The sequence below is a fragment of the Rhinatrema bivittatum genome, chromosome 1 (assembly GCF_901001135.1).
Source record: "Rhinatrema bivittatum chromosome 1, aRhiBiv1.1, whole genome shotgun sequence".
NCBI lineage: Eukaryota > Metazoa > Chordata > Amphibia > Gymnophiona > Rhinatrematidae > Rhinatrema > Rhinatrema bivittatum.
This window is the reverse complement of record NC_042615.1, coordinates 592,266,624-592,291,810: the sequence shown is the minus strand read 5'-3', so window position 1 is coordinate 592,291,810 and position 25,187 is coordinate 592,266,624. Positions and strand designations below refer to the sequence as shown.

At 42.0% G+C, this 25,187-nt stretch overlaps 1 protein-coding gene across 1 annotated transcript in view; it reads right to left on the bottom strand.

Moving 5' to 3' along the window:
• FBN2 (fibrillin 2) overlaps positions 1–25,187 on the bottom strand; it is a 596,571-nt gene that overhangs the window by 216,213 nt on the left and 355,171 nt on the right. The window contains exons 21-24 of the mRNA XM_029619106.1: positions 19,794–19,931; positions 11,003–11,053; positions 7,686–7,811; positions 1,845–2,072 (exon numbers count right to left, since the gene is read on the bottom strand). Of these exons, the coding sequence (XP_029474966.1) occupies positions 1,845–2,072; positions 7,686–7,811; positions 11,003–11,053; positions 19,794–19,931 (543 nt within the window). The remainder of the gene's footprint in view (positions 1–1,844; positions 2,073–7,685; positions 7,812–11,002; positions 11,054–19,793; positions 19,932–25,187) is intronic.

The following is a 25,187-nucleotide window of genomic DNA, read 5'->3' as shown; positions in this document are numbered from 1 at the left end:
TTGTTCCTATCACTGGCGACCATACACTGTGAGGGAGTCTCAATTTAGAAATCTGTGGTGAGATTTTGAGTTCCACACAGCCAACTAAGGCCTAGATTCATCATTTTGCGATAAATATAGCAAAAAATAGCGCCTGTGATAAAAAAAGGGGTGGGCTGAGAGAGAGAGAGACAGACTCTGTAGAGGGTCACCAAACAGTTAACTTTTTATACCACTGTAAGAGGGGCCACTAGTAATTCGGGGTAAGGTTTGTGGGGTGGAGTGGGTTCTGGGGGGCAATTTTACATGGAGAGTCATACATAAGAACAGCACAGTTACCATCAGTGAAGATTTAATGTGATTTGGAGGGATGAAAAGTGAAAGAAGAATAGATTTGTTCCATGTTCTCTCTTCTTAGCTTGATGTATTATCTACTGCAGTCAAGCTAGGTAGAGAGAACATAGTACAAATCTACTCTTCTTTCACCTTTCATCCCTCCAAATCACATTAAATCTTCACTGAAGGTAACTGTGCTGTTCTAACTTATGACTCTGCATATAAAGTTGTCCCCCAAAACCCAACTCACCCCACAAACCTTACTCCAAGTTCATAATGCCCCCTCTTACAGTGGTATAAACAGTTAAAAAATCAGTGGCCCTCCACACAGGCTCTCTCTCATTCCCCCCCCCCCTTCCCTTCTGAAACGGGATTTGTGATAAATCTTGTTTCAGTTGTAACGCACAGCTATCGCAGGCATAACACTCAGGAAAAAGGTGTAGTTATTTCTGGTGTTAAATCCAATGATAGTGTACCCTACGTTATCACACGCAATGTTAGCCAGCCCTCATTTCCATGTACTCTGCCCAAACTCCTCCCATTTGAATAAAATTTTTAAATTTGCATACGCATTTCGCGATGCAGTATTTATCACATGCGTTACAGCATTATCGTGGATGTTAGGGCCCTAACACCAGCGATAACATCCTAACGCGATTTGATAAATGACCCCCTGAATTTGTTGGCTCTCTCTGCATAATAAACTATAAAGACAATGCTCTAAGTGGGCCTGCTGTAGATTATTACTGTAAAGGGAAATAGCCTCCAGCTGCCTCCCGACCAATGTCGATGGTCAAGCAATAGTGCCAGTGGGCTATAACAGGTGAGGTATGCAACACAAGTCAAACTTTCAATTACTCCACAACAGGGAAGTACATTTAATTCAAAGCTATTGGGGGTGAGGGGAGTACAATACAGCCATTGTGACATATTTCCAAAGATGATATTGCAGAAAATCCATTGAATCAAATCTCACTGCTACAACAATTATGGGTGGGTGGAAGCATTTCACTTCCTAAATTGTTTTAGTTTGGACTCTGTTATTTTGACTTCCAAAAACATACTGTATATGTGCTTCTAAATTTGGATGTGTGGAATTTTTCAATGTTCAAAACTAAAAAAACTGAACCCATAGCTATTAAATAATACCTTGTGCTACCAGGACAGTGCAAGACATCACTTGACAAATAATTTCAATTAACTGAGGTTAATGCCCAAGTTAATAGTTTTAGATATAGCAAAGAAAATGTTTGCATGAGTCATAGGGAGAGTCTGTTTTCTCAACATGTATTGCTTAATATTTAGTATATAACACATCACATGACATTTTATAGTTAATAGTGGATTGGCAAAATACAGTATAATGTATTTATTTATAACATTTATAACTCACTTTTCCAACATGATCAAAGTGGTTAACAAAGAAAATAAATTTAAATTCATTGTATACTTTGAAAATTTGTCAATGTGTACACAGAAATGGCTGCATTTCCTGATATACATAGAAGGGATGGTATTCTTTGGGGTACCTTTATAGAATGGTCTTCCGGTTAGAACATCTCCCCTGTTTGAAAAACCAGGTCCTCGAGGGCACAAAGCCTCAAATTCTTTGGTTCTAGGTTTGGGACACTCCTCGCAGTCTGTGCCCCAGGCAGCACCAACAGAACAGCAGCAGGCATCCATGCGGAACCTGCTGGGCACAGGTTGGATGCATTCATCTTCATCCCACTGTAGGTAGCAATGCTCCATGCGAATATCTGAAAACAATAACATGAAACTTAGTGTGTGCTTAGGGAGTTGCCGTGTATTAACGTGGCAGAGATGGCACATTTAAAATCTCGTCTCCATGAAAACTGATGGATTTAGCACTTCACACAGCACAGTCTCTCCCATAACCACTGAACTGACTGCTAACTGTGAAGCAGAAATTGTTGAAAGAAAATAGTTCACCGTTAAACGAATCAGTCTGTATCCAAACAGATATATTGGGTACAATTTCATTAAAAAGGATTCCTGGTTTGTTTCAGATTTGAGTACTGGCTTCCAAGAAGAACTGGGACAGACACCACTAATATTATTTTTATTCCTGAATAAGTGCCATGCAAGTAAAATCAGTACAGACTATAAACGGTGAGGAATCAAGCAGCGGAATATCAGAAGGGCTGCATAAGGAAAAGCTAGGAAGAATAGAATAGTCTTTACCAAATAATGAAATCTGGAGAATTCTAGAAGTACATGGATACAGAGACAGCAGATTGCAGAATGAAGCAGTGATCAATGAAAAAGAATGAACGTGAAAGAGGGAAACTTGGGTCCTATTTATGCAACACTGGGACCAATGCAAAACAGTGAGCTTAGCCCTGATCTAAAAAAAAAGTGTGCGTCCGACCTGCACATTTTGACGCTCAGAAATTAACACTGCCCGGAGCAGGCGTTAATTTCTGAGCAGCCCAAAATGTTGTACAGAAAAGCAGAATATGCTGCTTTTCTGTACATCCTCCGACTTAATATCACGGATATTAAGTCAGAGGATCCAAAAGGTTTAAAAAAACAAACTTTTTTTTTTTTAAAGTGCCGGCAGTCAGGTTAGGGAAATGGACGCTCATAAAATTTAGTGTCTGTTTTCCTAACCCGCTGATAGCCACCTCTCCTGGCGACTGCTGCCAAGAAGGTGCTAGGGGAGAATATTTGTCCCTAGTGCCTCAGTGGCAGCGCGACTCCAGGAGTGGTGCCTGGGCATGCGTTCGGAAAACGGGACAGGAGGAAAACAAAAACTGAAAAAAGTGGTTGGACATCCATTTGAAGACAATCATGTTCCAAAAATAGAGTCAGAGTAACAAAAAAGAGAATGACCTGGGCATTATCCATGTAAAAGCCTGAGCCAAAATTCTAGCATAAAAATCAAGAGGCAAGAGGAAGAATACAAAGGAAAAATTGAAGAGATCAGTATACCAATTCCTGAAGGATTCATAACAAGAGAGAATAGTGACTAGAGACTGAATTGTCTCAAGGCACCTGGAAATCGTGAACAGGTGCCAAAACAGGATTGTGGTATTATCTTTATGCTGTTTTTATTGGGTGTATTTTTATATTTGCATTTTATTGTATGCCTTTTTACTGATTAGTTTTATGTTTTTATATTTTGTATGTTCATGTGCTAATTCTGATATGCTGTTCTATGCTGCATTGAGCAGGTTTTATCCAGAAAATGGTGATAACTGTATAAATTAATTATGACCACATGAATTATCTTGAACATTGCTATATATACATAAATGACACTGTAAACAGTAAATTTTAATACAGACGCTATTACTATTTACAGAAATGAGTGCTGTTTTGCCAAAAAATAAGATACTAAAAATGAGAAGAAAACTATTCGGACTGGCGGAGATCACTACAACAGTGAAAAAGAAGCAAAAAACCACACATTTATTTATTTATTTACTTCATTTTTATACCGACATTCATGACAAGTCATATCACATCGGTTTACATCTAACATGGGTGAAATACATCGAACAAGAGGTAAGAAAAAACATGGCCAATAATATGGGAAATGATCAGGAAGGGATACCTCGAGCAGGTAATAACAAGTGTATAACATGGGTAAAACATGAGCGAAATTAATAGAAACACATGAAGCAAAACTTTTTCAGTGGAAAGAAAGATCTAGAACAAGGGATCATGATATGAGGCTCAAAAGGGGGGGGGGGGGGGTGTTAGACCCAGGAGGAACATTAGAAAATATTTCTTCACAGGGAGGGTGGTGGATGTATGGAAAATCTTCTGGGGGGGGGGGGCAATAGAGGCAATAACAGCAATGGAATTCAAGAAAGCATGGGATATACACAAAGCACCGTTAGTTGTGAAGAAGTGACAGAAAAACTGGATACCAATTAGATCTATGGCATACACCGAAAAGAAACCGAGTAGACGTGATGGTCCTTATATTCTATGTTTCTAGGTGAAACATGGCTGAAAGGCTCAGCTACACAGTGAAGGTGCAAAAGATCAAGCAGACTCCTAAAAGGAGAAGAAAGGGTAGAGAAGTGATTGAGTCAATGTCAAAAGAACTGAAGCGATTAGAGCAAATAAGCACAGGAGATGACAAACTTGAAAGAATGAATGATTAGGTGAGGACAGAACTGACAATGGATGGAGAAAAAAACAGGAGCAGATGAAGAGAATGAGATTAAGAAGTGATAAAAAGCAGAAAAAGGAGGCAGTTCCTGCTGAGAACAAAGTTGAAAGGTTACTGCTGATGGAGTGAAGGAGTCAAGCACCATAAAGAAGGTAAATGATAGGGAAAACGCAAGGGAGGAGGTCCCCAAGAATCAGAAAGGGAAGATCAGAAAACTAGCAAACTCATTCAAGGGGAGCTTGAAAGGGCCTTTGTTAGTGATGCACAATGATGCTGACAGCATGAAAGGGCTGAATAATAGTAATGAAGAGAATCTTTGTACTAATGTTGTTTTCTAAACAAAATCTTAAAAGGATTACATTTCTATAAAATATCTACAGAGTCTAATTTCTTGCATGTTCCACAAAATATGCTATTATGTTTGCAAATTATGCTTTTGTCCCATAAATGGTCTAACAGGTCACCTGAAATGCCCCTTGAATTTTCAGAATGCATACTGTATCTTTTTTTTTTTTAACACTCTTTATTTATAACAAAAGCAAATATTGGAGAGAAATAACCGCACTAATCTTATATCACCCTGCAACCCTAGTAACTAGAATCTTACCATGTAATCATGCAAACTGACAATAATATGATATAAATGCAAGCACCATATTCCACACGGATGGAATACTCTATCTAGTTTTATTGATTTCATTTGACAATTATAATTCTTTCTCTACTTTTTTTTGTTAAAATATTCTGCATACTACTCAGCTTATACATTATATGGTTTTTTTTTTACACAGTCAACCAGTGACCTGTGGTTGTATTAATTAACTTTGATGCACTGCAGGGGCACTTAACCTTTGATCCGATAGATCATTAGACTACATCGTGATTGATCTGACCCTTCTGAATGAGCATTCTCTGTTTTACATTTCATTACTCAGTGAAATATTTTCTAATTGGTCTGCTAGAGAGCTCAAAGCCCCCCCCCCCCCCCCCCCCTTGGGGAAGTTGTTTCTTGGGCAGGGAATTCTCCATTTTAGACAAAAGGCTATGAACTACTCCAGCAATATCCCCCTCTCTACCTCTGAGACTCAAAGCAGCACTGTCTTTTTACCAATAAGCAAATGCACAATTGCATTCAACTTTTTTCTACTACAATATTCCAGAAAATACTTATCCCAGCTCTAACAATCCAGAGACTCTGTACAGTTATTCTTGATTCCATTTCATCTTACAGTAAGCTCTATGTTTATTCATTGTTCTGAAATAAATGTTTTAGAAACTAAGAATCAAGTCGATCTGAATATCTAAAGTTGAATCACAGGATATCTGAATGTCTAACCATACAGGGAAGAAAAGATGGAGCGAGGACCAACACAAATCAACTGAATCCTTTTTTGCAGAAAGTTAAGATACTACAACTGGAGTAATATCTATGCTTTTTTTGTACTAGAAAGAAAGTCAGTCAAATGTAAGAACCATTTCCCAAAGATAAAAAGTGGAGACAACCTCTTAAAATATTTGGCCTAATGATCCAACAGATGGCTAAATACTTTAAGAACTAGCAAACATCTACTTCTTGATAAAAGGTTACAGGCCAATATTCAATGTGCCAGCTAGAGGATAGCTAAAGTTAGCCAGATAACTTGTCCCATATATTCAGTGTGATCAACGTCCTGCTGAATATACTCCTCTATCTGGCTATTTTTAGCCAGATAAATTTAAAGCTAACCGGCAAGCTTTTGAATATAACCAGTTAGGCCTAAAGTTATTCGGCCTCGTGTAGTCAAATAACTAGGTACTTAACTGGATATTTTTGTAAAAAAAAAACAAAACAAAACACATTTGTCAACCTCCCGGTTCAATTCCTACCCCCACAGCACAAATGTCAAATTTTCCAGCTTGCCAGGACATCCTTCCCAAATTTAAAGACAAATGCAAATGTTGGTGCCGGGCCTCCATCCTTCCGCCGCTCCCCTCCCCCGGTCTCTGCTAAATATATAAAAAAATTATTGTCTCCTCGTCACCCCCCACATTCCGCCCATGCTGCCAAGTACCTGAATTGTAGGTCCTTTACAAACCCGGGATGGCAGTTCATTGTGATCCCAGGCACTTCCACTGTTACTCAAGTAATATCACTAGAAGCATACACTACAGGTTTAAATGTATGCAATATGCTTGTCTTACTCCTCAACGTATGCACGTATATATGCTTACACTTGAACACATGCAATATATTGAAAGCGAGTATTTCAATGCATTGAACGCACATACTTTTCGAACCAAAAATATATAGGAGTGTATATTTTATGTGCAAAACTAAAGAAGGACTTGCTTGCATAAAACCCAATTTACATGCAGAAGGCAGTATATTTTAAAAGATGTGCGCGTAATTGAAATGACCAGTTTCCCTATTCCTCCACCAGTTTTGCCCAGTCCATCTCCAGGTCATCAAAACCTTCGTGGTTCTTCACACATTTCACCCAGATCTCCAACCCAGTCAATAGTGCACAATAAACAAGTCTGATATCAATTATCAAAGAAAGAACGAAAGTCAACTCAATTCTACATTGAGTATGGAGAAACAGATTTTACAGGTAAAAAAAAAAATTTGTATTGCAGTATGAAGATGTTGAGCTCATCCGTCCTTTTTTAAATCTTGAGGCACTGAAATCAGTGGCTTATACACTGGTACTCCTGTATCTTGATTACTGCAATGCAACTGTTTCTGAGGCTTCCAGGTAAATCCTTATGAAAGTTGCAAGTGATTCAAAATATGACAGCTAGATTAGTAACAGGTAGCCGAAGGAAAAGTCAGGCTGAAACATTGTTATTAAAGCTTCACTGGCTTCCAGTCACTGAGAGATGCAACTTTAAACTTCTGACAGTGGCATTTAAGAATATTCGAGGTACTAGGGCAATACAACTTGAAAATTGTGTTCATGAATATGCTTCAAGTAGAAGTCTGCGTTTGGCAAATGGTGTCTGTTGCAAATTCCTGCAGTTAAGAGCTTTCACCGTGTGCGTTTGCGGAACAGATCATTTTCCTTATCTGTTCTGAAATTGTGGAATGATTTCCCAGAGAAGAAACGGATCTTTTAAAGTTCCGTAAATTGTTAAAAATTCAGTTAATGGGAAATTTGCAGCTTTCTGCATTATACAGTTATTTGTTTCATGAAATGTAAATATGACGAAACAGAAGAATGCAAAAATTAACCAAGGCATTTCTTACCTATGCACACTCGGCCTGTTCCATCTAGTGTCAGTCCGTCAGGACACTCACAGTGAAAAGACCCTTTAGTATTGACACACTGTCCATTGGGACAAACCCCAGGAAAGACTTCACACTCATTCACATCTGGCGTGAAAGAGGAAATAAAACAGGTTTAAGGGTCATTTCTTTATGAGAAGAATGCAATGTTTTACCAAGTTCACATTACTGTTTTAAGGTAATTGGACCAGTCTGTGATGCTGCCTTATGCATGCTTGGCAGGGAGGAGGTGACCCAATGGTTAGAGCAATAAATTATGATGTCAGAGGTCCTGTGACATGAGTCATACATGACCGTCTTCCATAGTCTTAGTGTTCCATATGTCATTAACCTGTCTTTATTTTAAAATGATTTGCTTGGAAAGGAAGTGATTCCTTTATTCCTACTACTACTTATTTCTCTAGCACTACTCAACATATTCCAACTTTCCATCTTTTAGATTCACACCACTCCATCCTCCAAGATCAGCATGCTGACTTAACCCATCATATAGAATGGCTTGCTAGGAAATATGCAGATGGCGGCCTTACCAGAGAGGCAGTGTTCTGGCACTCCAGCATCATTCTAGCTCTGATACTTGCAGTGCTTTTACACTCCCAAAAAACATCATTCCTCCAAAGCTGCATAAGGGCACACACTTGTCTTAAGACTCTAGGGCCTATGTACTAATAAGTCCTACTGTACTAGAAAGCAAATGTTGCTTACCTGTAACAGGTGTTCTCACAGGATAGCAGGATGTTAGTCCTCACATATGGGTGACATCACAGGATGGAGCCCAATCACAGAAAACTTCTTTCAAAGTTTCCAGAACTTTGACTGGCCCCTACTGGGCATGCCCAGCATGGCAATAACCCTGCAGCCAGCAGGGGTCCCCCTTCAGTCTTGTTTAAAAGCTACAGGCAGTGCCGAAAAATAAAATAAGAAACGTAACGAACCCAATACTGCGGGGTGGTGGGTGGGTTTCGTGAGGACTAACATCCTGCTGTCCTGTGAGAACACCTGTTACAGGTAAGCAACATTTGCTTTCTCACAGGACAAACAGGACGGTAGTCCTAACATATGGGTGAGTACCGAGCTGAGGATGTCCGAACATGCACCAAATGTACCCAAAGGCGTGCAACAGGCACAACAACTGGGGTGGAATTTGGTAGAGGGCATTCTGAACCCCACTGGGCAGGCGGAAGGGTGTAGGTACGTCACGTTATAAACAGGTTACGAAGGACAGACTGGCCGAAGATGGAATCTTGTCTTCCGGCTTTGTCCAAGCAATAATGGGCTGCAAAGGGATGGAGAGAACGCCAGGTGGCAGCCCTGCAAATGTCAGGAAGCGGTACCGATCACCGGTGTGCTACTGAAGTCGCCATGGTCCTCACAGAGTGTGCTTTAACACGGTCTTGAAGTGGAATGCCTGCTTGCTGATAGCAAAAGGATATGCAATCTGCCAACCAGGAGGAGAGAGTCTGCTTACCCACAGGTTGCCCTAATTTGTTAGGGTGGAAAGAGACGAACAATTGAGTGCTCTTCCTGTGGGCAACTGTACGGTCTAGATAAAATGCTAGAGCCCATTTACAGTCAAGGGTATGCAGAGCATGCTCTCCTGGATTGGAATGGGGCCTGGGAAAAAAGGTAGGTAGTATGATGGATTGATTGAGGTGAAAATCCAAAACTACCTTAGGTAAGAATTTAGGGTAAGTGTGGAGTACTGCCCGGTCCTGCAGAAGTTTAGTGTAAGGTGGATAGGTAACTAGGGACTGTAATTCACTAACTCTGTGAGCTGAAGTGATTGCCAAAAGGAAAATCACTTTCCATGTGAGATATCGAAGTTCACAAGAGTGAAGAGGCTCGAATGGTGGTTTCATGAGCCGACCCAAAACCAGATTAAGGTCCCAAGAAGGGGCCAGAGGATGCAGTGGAGGCTTGAGGTGAAACAAGCCCTTCAAAAAACATGTTACAAGGGGTTGTACCGATATAGGAACATCCCCGAAGCCTTTATGGAAGGAGGTTACCGCACTGACATGCATTCTGATGGAAGAAGTCTTTAGACCTGATGCCACTAGGGTATCTGCAGCCGCTACTTCAGCAAGAAGTCTTCCGACCTTCGCCCTGAAGTACAAGACAGGCTATCCGACCTGCCCTGTGTGGGGGACAGTCTGTTTGGCGAACAGATTCAGTGAACAGTGGCGGAACTTAAGGACCATCATGAAACCCTAAGACAGCTCTCTCTGATGCCTTCTGACTATTCTTCTAAACAGCCCTTCAGAAAGGACTCTAAAAAGTAATTCTTCCGCCCGAAGAAGTCCTAACTGCCACCAACCAGATCCCATGCCACGAGACCTTTTCAGAAAGCACAGTCTTGTCAAACACGTAAACAAAAGCCACAAGCAGCTCCTCAACCAGGGCCTGCTTCAGGTTTTTGACTTCCACCTAGAGAGCAGCAGCCAGATTCCACTGCCTCACTTACCAGTGGGAGGTCGATTATGCCACTTCCACAACATATGGCACTCAATCACTTCAGACCAATGGGTACTGGCGATAATTGCTCAGGGTTACCATCTGAACTTTCTCTCTGTACCACTGGACTCCCCACCTCTACCAATGTGGAGAACATCCGATCACTCCACCCTTCTGGATCAAGAGGTCTCCCCTCCTTCTCCAGTCCAAGGCAATAGAACCCGTGCCCTACTCTCAGCACGGCCTAGAGTTCTATTCCCGGTACTTCCTAATCCCCAAAAAATCGGGAGGTGTTCGTGCTATCCTGGACCTATGAGCCCTCAACAAGTACCTTCAGCGAGAGAAGTTCAAGATGGTAACCTTAGGCTCGCTTCTTCCTCTTTTATAAAGAGGAGACTGGCTCTGCTCTCTGGACCTCCAGGACGCATACACTCATATTGCAATAACTCCATCTCATCGCAAATACCTCCTTATTGGTTTTCTTGCAATACTGAAGAGTGCTTTTCTAAATAAACAATATGTTACTTCCACTAATTTTCAACAGAGAAAATAACGGGAGAGGACAGTGAGATTTCATATTGCTTCCCGACCTTCTGTGAAAGTATTATGATCCTAACCACAGTTGCTGAGCTTTCTAACCTAATTTCTTACTGACATCCCTGGGACGAAAGACACACATTTTCAATATGAATACCACTGTTATGGGGAAAGTTATGTTTTGGGAGCTTAAAAACAAAATGATAGAATATAATAATTAGCATAACATATCATAGATCAGAAAAATTCTCTTTCAGGATAATAATCCAGAGAAGTAAGAATGACCTCACCTTCACATGCGACGCCCATAACTCTGGCAAAGCCTCTGGGGCATGCCGCATCTGCAACAAAAGACCAGCATTATTCCTTCAGAAGCATAATTAGTGCTAAGGAAGGAAGGGAAAATCATGCACATGCACAGATTCTCTAGCAGTTTTCAGGCCTACCTTATTGAGAATTATTTGAACCTCATAAGGTACCAGTCATTTTCAATACTGTGTCAGATAGGATCATGGTGGACCTTTCTGCCAAGTCTGAACCTGATTGGTTATCATGCATCTAAACTGATGACTGAACAAGCACCTAAGCACTTTTGACTTGTTTTGTAAAGCCTTAATTAAAAATAAAATTGTTTTTAGTTTTTTGCTGTCTTTCTATTGTCCATTTCTAACACATGTTTTCCAGCTGCATGAAAATTCCTTCCATCATATTTTGTACATTTTATTTTTCAGCAAGACACAAAATGAAGAAATAGCATCCTACAATAAAAGTACACATCAGATTATCCTACATAGGATCTTCCAGATGGAAAACATAAATGGGAAGAGGGTAAATAGAAAAGGCATTTTGGTATCACTTTGAAATACGCTGTGGCAATATCAATAACAATAATAATCATTATTATAACAGTAATTTTAAAAGTAGTTTTAAGTATGTATTATTTTTTTTAAAGTATGTATTATTTTTTTTAAACATTAGACTTACTTTCAGGCAAAAATGGCAGGCAAAATTCCAAATAAAAAAAGTACACATTAATCCATATATTCTGTCATCCAAGTACAAATTCTCAATAAAAATGATTAAAGGAGGCAATATCTCAATAAAACAAACAGCCACAATAATACAGCACAATATTACATCACAAAGGACATCACATCCATACAAAAAGAAATCATTAGCCACACAATAACCAAATATTGACTGCCCTAATGGACTAGATCAATATCATCTGTTTAGTTTCACATATCTACTAAAAAAACAAAACAAAACAAAACAGTGGACAACTGATCAGGATTAAAAAAATACAAAAAACAAAAACCCAACATGGAGCATCCCAATATTGCTTACATTTATAGGTCAATTTGGAGCTCAATATTCAAAGCAATTAAGGCAGATAATTCACAAGTTATCCATCTAAATGGCAAGGTTTGCAATATTGAGTGACTTATTCAGCTAGATTTTAGTCGGATAAGTTATTATCCGACTAAAATCTAACCAAATAGAAAAGAGGCGTTCTGGGGGCATTCCAGGGCATTTCTAAGTTATCCATCTAAGTTACCTGAATATCAGTAATATCTGGCTAAGTTAGCCAAATAATTTTAAGCCTGCTTCAGAGCAGGTCTAAAGTTATATGGCCTTGTGTGGGCAGATAAAGGAAAATTGGTTCTTACCTGCTAATTTTTGTTCCTGAAGTACCACAGATCAGTCCAGACAAGTGGGTTTTGCATGCCTACCAGCAGATGGAGGCAGAGAATAAAAACTTTGAGGCACTGCTACATAACTAAGAGTGCCATCTGCACTCTCCCTCAGTCCTGAACTGTACCCAAGCCAAACTAGAGTGAAAACATAACAATATCCCGTCCTCCCAAGACAAATGTCAAACCTAGATTCTCAAAACAATCCCATGGAACCAAGAAAAAACCCTGGAAGTCCTGTTTAGGTTGTGAATACACATATGATGAAAATCCTCAGATTGCATTCATGCAAGTCTAACGGTCTTCGGTCTTTTGTAAATAAGGGGCTGAGTCTCTGGACTGATCTCTGGTACTTCACGAAAGAAAATTAGCAGGTAAGAAACAATTTTCCTTTCCTGTTCGTACCCCAGATCAGTCCAGACAAGTGGGATGTACCAAAGCACTCCTACACTGGCCGGGCATGTGAAATGCCCGGCCAGTGTAGAATGCCTCTGTATCGCTCCATGGTGAGACCGCACCTTGAATACTGTGTACAATTCTGGTCGCCGCATCTCAAAAAAGATATAATTGCGATGGAGAAGGTACAGAGAAGGGCTACCAAAATGATAAGGGGAATGGAACAACTTCCCTACAAGGAAAGACTAAAGAGATTAGGACTTTTCAGCTTGGAGAAGAGACGACTGAGGGGGGATATGATAGAGGTGTTTAAAATCATGAGAGGTCTAGAATGGGTAGATGTGAATCGGTTATTTACTCTTTCAGATAGTAGAAAGACTACGGGGCACTCCATGAAGTTAGCATGGGGCACATTTAAAACTAATTGGAGAAAGTTCTTTTTTACTCAACGCACAATTAAACTCTGGAATTTGTTACCAGATGATGTGGTCAGTGCAGTTAGTATAGCTGTGTTTAAAAAAGGATTGGATAAGTTCTTGGAGGAGAAGTCCATTACCTGCTATTAGGTTCACTTAGAGAATAGCCACTGACATTAGCAATGGTAGCATGGAATAGACTTAGTTTTTGGGTACTTGCCAGGTTCTTATGGCCTGGATTGGCCACTGTTGGAGACAGGATGCTGGGCTTGATGGACCCTTGGTCTGACCCAGTATGGCATTTTCTTATGTTCTTAAAGACCCACTCTCCACACACTGTCACCAAAACTCATTTCTGCCTGTACCTGAACATTCAAATGGTAACACCGAGAGCAAGTATGCAACGAAGACCACGTTGCTGCCCAACAGATCTCCTGTGGCGACATCAATTAACACTCTGCCCAAGAAGCCACCTGCACCCTAGTAGAGTGCGCTCACAACGCCTCTTGCAGAAATAGACCAAAACAATAGCTTCTTTTAACAAAGAGCAATAGAGCCATTAGAAGCCTTACAACCCTTCTTTGGCCCGCTTAACTATAGAAATAGATGACTCGACTGTCAGAAACTGATGGTGACCTTGAGATACTGCAACAGTACTCAAACCCCCAACAAATGAAGGCTCCATGCCTCTGACGTCTCAGACGACCAAATCAGAAATGTGAGCAGATCCACCTCCTGAATAAGGAGAAATGAAGAAACCACCTTGAGCAGAAATGAGGGTACCGTGCAGAAAGACACCCTGTCATCCATAATTCTTAGAAATGGCTCTCTACAGGACAAAATCTGTAGCTCCAAAATCCCCTTCAGGGTAAGAACTTTCAACAACGTCTTCTGTAAAGGCTCGAACAGAGGTCCACATAATACCTGGACTAAATTCAAAAGGACACAATCTGCATACCTATGGCTGCAAACACTTGACTCCTTTCAAGAACTGTATCACATCCAGATGCGATATCAAAAAACCTGCACAATGCTGCCACTTGCACTAAAAGGAAATGCAAGCTAAGCCTTTTTGGGTAAGCTCTTTTGCAAAAAAAGTCAAAACATGAGAGATCTCCATGTGCAGATGTCTAGGATTTACTCTAAACCCCAAGACTCAGAAAGCCTCCACACCCGGCAAACCAAAGACCTGGACAGTCTTCTTGGCTTGAAGCTGCCCCTCGGAAACCTTTTAATTTTAAAGTTCACTGCTCAAAAAACCAAACCACGAGACAAAGGAGAGCCACCTGATCTGAGAAGATAGGCTCAGAGGCCCTCATACTGTGAGAGGAATCAGATATGTGAACCATGTGCGAGGTGGCAAACCATGGATGAGCCGGCCACTCTGGAGCCCAAAGTACTACTCAATCTGGAGGTTTCTCAAAGCATCTCAACCTGTAACTTATAAATGGCCATGGAGGAAAAATGTACTGCAGGAACCCCGTCGGCCATGGGAGAACCCGAGTGTCTAGCCTTCGGTTCTGATCTCCCTTCTGCGACTGACGTATGGATATCACCATCAGATCCCGCTAGGTTTTCCCCAGCAGACCCAAACCAGGTCGAAGGCCTTCATCAACAACTCCCATTCCCCCAGGTCCAGCTGTTGCCTGCTGAGATAGTCTGTTTGCACATTGTCCACTCCAGCCACATGCGAAGCTGACATCCCATCCAAATGCCTGTCTGCCCAGACAAAAACTCTTGGCCCTCCTGAGCTAAAATGAGGCTCTTTGTGCCACTGTTGTTGTATTGACGGAAAAAAACTCATCACTCATCTTCAGGCCTGAGGGAGGACAAAACATCAATGCCCTGCCAAACAATTGACAGGCCAGGAGCTTCCATAGGTCACCACCAACCTTGAGCCATCTGTCCAAGGCAGACCCCCCCCCACCAACCACTGAGGCTAGTATCTGTGGTCAGTACTACCCAGATGGGAGTCTCCAGATCCAACCCTTTCTCCAAAATTGTGGCAATACCGCCATCCAGAGGGACTGAATCTGGATTCCCTCTGCAGTGGTAAAAGCCGTTGACATTTCTCCGACAATGTATTCCAAGCGGGACAGCAGTGCTTGCTGGAGAGCCCACAGGCGGGCAAATGCCCATAATACCCAGCAACTGTAAATAATCCCAGGCCTTGGAAACTGGCAGCTTCCAGAAATGCTCTATCTGACCTTGAATCTTTGCAAATTCTCTCCGATCTGAGAGAAAAAAATTCCATCCAACTGGATACAGTCCTGCGCCCCCAGATAGTCCACCGTCCAGGTGAAAACTAGATGACAATGAGCCCAAATTATCACTCATCCGAGTGACTGTAACACCTCCATCATCAGGTGCGCTGACTGACCACATTCCTCTTCAGACTACTCGATTGATCCAGGCATCCAGATAAGGGTGAAAAGCTGTTCCAGCACCATAAACATCAAAAAGGTTCTGAGAATCAGGCCGAATACGGAAAGGCAGAAAGGCTTCCATCAGCCCCAAGGCTGCTAGAAATTCTCCTTTTTGAACCACTACAATGAGTATTCACAGCGTCATCCTCTGGAAATACAAAACCCACAGTGTTACGGTGACCTTTAGGAGATCCAAAATGGGCCCCAATTCCAGAGCAGGAATCTTGCAAGCAAGGAACTGTATTTCGAATCACCTTCACTTGGATCGGAATCCGCAATGGGCCACCAAGAAAGCATCCCGGAACAGGCAACAACGTCCTCCTATCGCTTCAAGAGCATACTGGTCCGACATGGTCCTGGTCCACACCTCAGAAATGTGAGACAATGTCCTTTCTACTGTTTCACCCAAAGAGAGGACCACCTGTCTTCATTGTAAAGTACTACCTCCACTGGTTCTCGGACTGGCATCATTCCTGGAAATCCATAGGGAACCCCGAAATGGCTGCTGCCGACCTGAGGTCTGCCTTTGCCCCACACCTAAGGCCAACTTGGCAGACCTAAAAACACTGCGTCCCTAATCCGGGCATGCGGCAAAAGGGTCTTCTTGGCATTCTTCTTGTTCTCTGGGAATCCATTCCCTTTGGAAACCCTCAGGTTTTTCAACAGGTCCAGGGCTTCCCTAAACAGCTGCTTCCCCTTAAAAGGAAGATTACACAGACACAACTTTGGCTATCATCCGCAAGCTAGCTCTTGAATGAGAAAATTATCAAGCTGCGCTGATTGACTCAACCACAGGAGTATCCATGCCACCACAGTGGAAACCATATTTTGGGCTGAAAGGGCATACCTGCTTCAAACCTAGCTGCGTGCATCAGACTAGCTCAACAGCAGCTCGAAGACTGAGACCCAATCAGTCTCTTCAAAAGGATCTTCAATTTCCAATCCTAGACACCCTACATCGCTGTCGACCCTGTCACCAGAAATGATCATCTTCTTGGTCATTATCGGCACTGCCGTATCCACCTTTGGAAACTTCCAGAGTTCCAAGGTCTCTTTGTCATGGCCCTAGCACCTTCAGACCAGCCTCAGGAGAATCCCACTCATGGTTAATGAGCTTCCTTCCTTTCCTTTGCAAACAAAAAACCTTAGATGGGCCCCCATCCAGTACAGGCCATCCTTCTCCAAGTTCTCATGCGGAATTTAGGTCCCCAATTCTCCAAGTACCAGGGGAATAATAAAAGTAGTTTCTTCGTAGGGACCTCATCCGCATCAAGACCCTCATCAGCTGGTACTCCCGCAGGAACAACACCCAGATGGTCTTGTGGACTATCTTGCGGGCCCTCCTGGAGACCCACACCATCGGGGACCATCACTCTTGGAAAACATCTGATCCAAATCCATACCAGTCGGATGTCCCAGACCAAGGAGTCAAAGGAAACTCACCCAGATTGTGTGTGCGTATCCACTTTTAGGCTTCTCAGCCGAGCGATGGGACTTCAGCAAGATTGCTCATTTATTTGTAGCTTCCTTCTGTGCCCTATAAACCTTATGAAACAAAAGGCCAAAGTTTTTGGAAAGCTCCTCAGACACACTGGAGCTCTTGCCCCTCTGGCTCCCTTGGCTTCCCCATGTCCTCCCTGGAGTGTAAATTCACTGGGGACAGGAAATGAAGGGAGAGTCTATCTCCCAAGCTGCTGCTCCACATGCCATCAAAATGGCCGTCATTCCCTCTGACTCCTCCAGGGCCTCCTGAATGTAACTCAACAACCAGGTGCAGCGCTTGTTAACTGTGCCTCCCATGGAGGTCCCATTCTCCTCCAGAGGCACAGACAACATACAATGAGGCCTTATTGAGGCATGATCACCGCAAACTACAGGCCCTGCACACTTTTCTGTGATGATCAAAAGGCACTATGCTGCTGCCGTGGCTAATACCAAAGATAGAACAGAGGGGGAGAGGAAGAGAAAATCCCTAGATGCTGTTCCACATGCAGCCAAAATGGCTGCTGTCCCTTCCTACCTCACCGGGGCCTCCTGAATGGCGCAGTCAAAATGGCCACCATCCCTTCCGACCCCCCCATGGCCTCCAGAACGGGACCCAATGGCCTGATACAGCGCTTGTTAACTGTGCCCCCCCCACGGAGGATCCTTCCCTTCTAGCTGCACTGACAGCACACAATGAGGCCTTATTGAGGCATGACTGCCTCAAACTACAGGCCCTGCACACTTTCCCGTGCTGAGCGGAAGGCGCTACGCTGTTGCGTGGCCAGCACCAAAAATAGCCTGAGAGCCGCACGTTCAATCACTGCTCCTTCTGGCGCTGTCCTGGACCCCCGGTGCCACCGTTGAAATTGGATAAACCTCCTCTTACCCAATGTCACGATCACTGGAGGGAGTAAAGCTGCCCGAGCCATCACGGCTCTCTTTTTTTTTTTAGACTACTTAAATGAGTAGCCACCAACAAAGGGAAAATTAACAAAAAAAAATGTCCCTGCATCTGGCTGCTCCACGCTGATTGCTGAGGAAGAGGACCTCAGAAGGAGTGAGGGAACCAGGACCCCTAAGCTTTTACTCCCTCTGGAAGATAAGGGCTGAGGCAGATCAGGGATTACCAAACCCGTGCTCGTGCTGCTCTACCTGAAGGATGGCCTATGAAAGAACCTAACACCTCGGGGAGCCTCTTCTTCTTCCCAAGAATTGAAGAATCTCTATACTTTATCTATTTATTTATTTATTTTTAAACTCCAGACTGCAGGTTTGCACCCCTATCATCTGCTGGAGACAGAGAAATACTGAGGAAGTGCAGGTGGCACTCTTGGTTATGTAGCAATGGCTCAAAGTTCTTATTCTCTGCCTCCATCTGCTGGTAGGGAAGCAAAACCCACTGGTCTGCAATGATCTGAGGGTACGAACAGGAACTAGTTATTTAACCAGATACCTTCAAAAGATATCTGGTTAAGTAGCACTCCTTTGATTAGAAAACAAAAAGCAATTATGGGTCTCCTGGCCCGATTCCCATCCCCCCACCACAAAAGTCCAAACCCATGCACTGGCCAGAGCCACCTCCCCAACCCCTCCAAATTTAAAAATAAAGCAGATACTGGCGCTGACCGGGCCTGGCCCTCCAGCCCTCCCTGCTCAATCCCCGCTGACTACACAAAAAAGTATTGCTTTCTCGCTCCCATGCCACACATTCCACCATGCTTCCACCCTCTCCCCCAAAGCACTCCCTTCCATTACACCTGTGATTACAATACATGGCAATCCTGGGCACTTCCAGTGTTACTCTAGTAATGTCACTGGAAGCATATACACTGGAAAAAAAACACACTGACAAAAAGATATGTAAGACAGTACTATACTCTTCGTTTTAGTCCTTAAGAGCATCACACTTCATTTTGCAAACTCTAACTAAAGGATACCAAAGCAAAAAATGCTTAAAATATGATGTGGATTCAAACTGTGTGGGAATGGAAGGTTAGCTGCATTTAAGACATAAATGGCATGTGGATTTAAAAAAAAAAAAAAAAAAAAAAAAGTTTGTACCCTGTTTCGTTTTCAGAGGAAGCCACTATGAAACATGACAGCATGCAGAGGTTCGTGAGAATTGCCAGATACCAATACTCTGCCTGCTTCACTAAGGCTTTTCTCCCATTCTCTGTCTATGGGAAAATACCTTGATGAATCAGGCCCACTGTTTCTTAGCGAACCAGCATCTTCAAATTGATGCTGTCTTTTATTTCTACTCAAAGTCAATGGGTATTTAGCAAGAGTATAAAAAATTCTCTCTTTCCCAAATAAGAGGTTTATGGATATTAATAATTATAAAAGAAGAGATACCAATGCGACTCCTTATGACTAGCTCACATCTTTATAACACTCCTGTGTTGGTACCCGATTCTCACTTCCTCCATGTTTTCCCCATTTTCTTTTGCTATCAGATATACAAAGAATATAACCTTGACTTGCTTCTTGACAAATAAAATTATGGACTTACATGCAAAAACTTTCTATACATTCTACTCATCGTATTTCAATTGTAAATATTCAGATGAAAGAGGCAGCATTATTTGAAATGGATTGCAGGATACAAAAGGAAGTTGTTTTTTTTAAACCCAGCTGGAGAACAATATAGTAATATACCATTACCTAGTTCACACCGTTCACAAGGGCTTCCCCACGCAGCTCCCAGGGTAGCACAACATTCCGATTTCAGGGTAGCTCCATTAATGTTAACTTCACAGCGGCCGTCATGGATGTTTAGCCAGCATGTTCCCTTCAGACTATCTGCAGTAGATTACAAAATAATGGTGAGCTTGCAGTAAAAAGAGTCCTTATTTTAGGTTTCAAGCAATATAGACAAGGATTACTACATTTTCAATTAATTTCAGCCATAGCTATATTTTGTGTTCATTTAGCTATGCTGGTGGTTCTTAAATCCAGTCCTAAAGAACCCACAACGGCTCTCTGTTTCGGGATTTTCATAATTATTTATGAGATATAATTGAAAAAATGTTGCTATAACAGATTAAACTGCATGCTTCATTTACCCTAAAATCCAACCTGAATGTGGGTTTACTGAACTGGATTTGGGACTCATTAAGCTATCCATGGAATCAAAGTAAATATATATTAACATTCTGACATAAAAAAATGTTGCAGCAAACCTCTGGACATAATTCTTGGTCTTTCACTAATCTTTCTACAGTATTCATAACAGAAGTCAAATCCAATCCTAAAATACCAGCTTTATAGGTAATTTTCTAACTGGCCACATTGGTACAAAGTCTGTGGGTAACTTTTACCCGCAATCATTGTCCTGCTTTTCCAAGTGAATGTATGCACAGAATTTCTCTTTGAAAACTATCCCATTTGCTAATTGGTGTGGATAATTTTCCCTTGAAAAAAATACACACATGCTTTTGGAAACTGAAAAGTATAAGGTGAATTTTAAAAGCCCGACACGTGCATCAATCAAGGGATGTGCGAACGTGTCAGGCTGGCGCGTGCCGAACAGATCTCCCACTGCACGCACAAATGAAAAGTTTCCAAAAAGAGGCAGGGCGTGGGCATGGTCTAGGTGTTCTGGGATTTTAACCTGAAATTTGCATATAAATACTTATGCGCACTGATGCATGCTGGGGTCCCCTGCCTCAGAACTCTACCTCTGCTAAGGATGACGTGTAAGTGATAAAACAAAAAAATATAGGCAGATCAGCGGGATTTTAAAGGTCAGTGCTAACAGGGAGAAAGAAGGGTATTAAACTAGAGAGGGTTGGAAGACCTTCCCTTAACTGGGTGAACTGGGAAAGAACTGGATTTAGTGGCAATGACTTCAGCATGCGTCCCTTTTAAAGTCCCCCCACTTACATGGTAGAAGCAGGATTTGAGGGCACAGGTGCATGCCCACTTAAAATTAAGCATACGTGCTTCCCGCCAATGAACACGTGCACCCGCGTGCCGCTTTGAAAGTTACCGTCCCAGCGAGTAAGTGCAAGCCTCTCCCCAACCCCACCCACGGAAACACCTCGGCTAAAGTTACATCTAGTTTAACCTGTACACAGAGAAGGTAATTTTTTAAAAGCCCCTTTTCTGCTGTGTCCACGGAAATGGCTTTTGAAAATTGCCCTCTTTATGGACTGTCCTTATACCAGATTCAGGATTTCTGTCTACTGAGGCTAGCAGTGCTCAAGTACATCTCACAAGAAATGAGGAAAAAGGCATGCAGGAAGGATGATGACAAGATAGAGAATTTCAGGGGCAACTCTTGCTAAACATAAGACACACATAGACTTCAACACTTTTTTGCATATAAAAATAGCTTGATTCCTACATACATATGGTTCATATCCTCTCATGTATTGCTAAATGCTAAACTCTTTTTATATTGTATTTAAAATTGTATATATTGTAAAATTTAAATATATTGTTTGACTTATTGTAATAGGCTACAGTACAGAATGTCAAAGAAAATATTTTCAGATTATACCTGGATTACTTTTTCAGCTCTTATTAATTTACCAAATTACTCAATTATCCAAAAAATCTCAGAGAACTAAAATTCAAATAGCAGATGGCAACATCACAAGAACTGTGAACAAAGAAATATTTCCTACAGATGTTCAACAAGGAAAAAAAGGGAACAGCATCCAAAGCTTTAGTGTCTATGTACATTTCTCAATGCCCTTTATTAATCATCAGTTTTATGATCCTGACATGGAGAATTGTTTCCTAACCTGCCTTCTAGTCCTTCTTCCATATGTACTGATGAAGATTTCTATGAGCATCTCAAAAGTTTTCTCCATAACAATTTTTCATTTAGATGGCAAGGACCAGGTTGATCAGAGCAAACTAATATTACTGACCCCCTCTGTTCTTCAAAACTCAATGGTTATCCCCTGCAAAGACAAAGGTCACCAATAAAGTACTTTTTGTACTGATATGTGATGGAAGAAGGATAATCAAATTATATCGCAATGAAAGGGAGGATCAACTTGGTCGGGGTCTGGTACTTTATGTCCGGGAGGGCACAGAATCCAACAGGATAAACATCATACATGAGACTAAATGCTCAGTAAAATCTATATGGGTAGAAATCCCATGTGTATTGGGTAAGAGTATAATGATAGGCGTTTACTACCATCCACCTGGACAAAATGGTCAGATAGATGATGAAATACTAAGAGAAATCAGGGAAGCTAATCAATTTGGCAGTGCAGTAATAATGGGAGATTTCAATTACCCCAATAATGACTGGGTAAATGTAACATCAGGACATGCTAGAGACAAAGTTCCTGGATGTAATAAATGACGGCTTCATGGAGCAATTGGTTCAGGAACCAACGAAAGAGGGAGCTATTTTAGATTTTATTCTTAGTGGAATGCAGGATTTGGTGAGAGAGATAATGGTGGTGGGGCCACTTGGCAATAGTGATCATAACATAATCAAATTTAATCTAATAACTAGAAGAGGAACAATAAGTAAATCTACAGTTCTAACACTAAATTTTAAAAGGGGAAACTTTCATAAAAAGAGGAAAATAGTTAGAAAAAAACTGAAAGGTGCAGCTGCAAAAGTTAAAAATCTTCAACAGGCATGGACATTGTTTAAAAATACAATCCTTAGCACGCAGTCCAGATGTATTCCACGCATTAAGAAAGGTGGAAGGAAGGCAAAACGATTACTGGCATGGATAAAAGGTGAGGTGAAAGAGGCTGGTTTAGCCAAAAAAAATGGTTCTGAAGGAACTAAAAAATGAAATTTCAGATTTATTAGTTAAAATTTGTAACCCATCATTAAAATCATCCATTGTACCTGAAGACTGGAGGGTGGCCAATGTAACACCAATATTTAAAAACGACTCTAGGGGAGATCCGTGAAACTATAGACCAGTGAGCCTGACTTCAGTGCTGGGAAAAACAGTGGAAACTATTCTAAAGATCAAAATCACAGAGCATATAGAAAGACATGGTTTAATGGAACACAGTCAACATGGATTTACCCAAGAGCAGTCTTGCCTCACAAATCTTCATTTTTTTGAAGGGCTTAATAAACATGTGGATAAAGGTGAACCGGTAGATGTAGTGTATTTGGATTTTCAGAAGGCATTTGGCAAAGTCCCTCATGAGAAGCTTCTAAGAAAACTAAAAAGTCATGGGACAGGTGGTGATGTCCTTTCGTGGATTACAAACTGGTTAAAATACAGGAAACAGAGAGTAGGATTAAATGGTAAATTTTCTCAGTGGAAACTGGTTAACAGGGATCTGTACTTGGACCGGTGCTTTTCAATATATTTATAAATGATCTGGAAAGGAATACGACGAGTGAGGTAATCAAATTTGCAATTGCAGGAAGACCTTGCAAGACTGGAAGATTAGGCAGACAATGGCAGATGAAATTTAATGTGGACAAGTGCAAGGTGTTGCATACATGGAAAAATAACCCTTGCTGTAGTTACACGATGTTAGGTTAAGAACATAAGAACATAAGAAAATGCCATACTGGGTCAGACCAAGGGTCCCTCAAGTCCAGCCTCCTGTTTCCAACAGTGGCCAATCCAGGCCATAAGAACCTGGCAAGTACCCAAAAACTAAGTCTATTCCATGTTACTATTGCTATTGATAGCAGTGGCTATTTTCTAAGTCAACTTAATTAATAGCAGGTAATGGACTTCTCCTCCAAGAACTTATCCAATCCTTTTTTAAACACAGCTACAATAAGTGCACTAACCTCATCCTCTGGCAACAAATTCCAGAGTTTAATTGTGCGTTGAGTGAAAAAGAACTTTCTCCGATTAGTTTTAAATGTGCCACATGCTAACTTCATGGAGTGCCCCCTAGTCTTTCTATTATCTGAAAGAGTAAATAACCGATTCACATCTACCCGTTCTAGACCTCTCATGATTTTAAACACGCGCGCGGGGTACATTTGTGCGTGCTACCCAGCGCGCACAAATGTATACCCGATTTTATAACATGCATGCGTTGCCGCGCACATGTTATAAAATCCGGGGTTGGCGCGCGCAAGGGATTGCACACTTGTGCACCTTTCGCGCGCCAAGCCCTAGGGGAGGCCCGATGGTTTTCTCCGTTCCCTCCGAGGCCGCTCCGAAATCAGAGCGGCCACGGAGGGAACTTTCTTTTCGATCCCCCCCATACTTTCCCCTCCCTTCCCCTATCTAACCCACCCCCCAGCCCTACCCAATCTAACCCACCCCCCAGCCCTACCCAATGTAATTAATCTTATCCTAATTGTAACTACTGTATATAGCTCCTTCTGTAAATAAGTTCCTCCTATTTCTTATTTTGACGGTTGTTTTTTACTCTCTCTCACGCTACCTATCTTTCCCTCCCTTCTCCTGTCTCCCCTACCCCCCTCCTTTTTTCTGGCCTGCTCCCATCCCCGCCCCCTGTTTATTGTAATTTCCTCCTTTAATTGAGTTACTTGTAAACCGGCGTGATGTGCCATACGAACGTCGGTATAGTAAAAGTTGTTAAATAAATAAATAAATAAATCCCCCCCTACCTTTGTTGTCAAAGTTACGCCTGCCCAAGGCAGGCGTAACTTGCGCACGCCAGCCGAATGCCGGTACGCCATTCCCCGGCACAGCCGCTGTGCCGGGGGACTCGGGACCGCCCCCGTACCACCCCCAGACCTGCCCCCGGACCGCCTCTTTTTCAAAGCCCCGGGACATACGCGTGTCCCGGGGCTTGCGCGCACCGCCGATCCTATGCAAAATAGGCTCGGCACGCGCAGAGGTAGGTTTTAAAGGGTTACGCGCGTATATTACATGCGTAACCCTTTGAAAATCTACCCCTATGCGCACTATGATAGTCAGCGCATAATTTTAGCCAAGCAGCGGAGGGGGAGGGGGAAACAGTCAGACAAGTCAAGTCACCCAGGTAAATCACTTTAAAGTGGCCTTACATGCATAAGTCTGCTTTGAAAACTATACTGGCAAAATTATATAGGCACAATTGCTATGGCTATTTAGTGCGTGTAATTTTGCTGAGAGTATTTTTGCAAATACTTTTGAAAAAAAA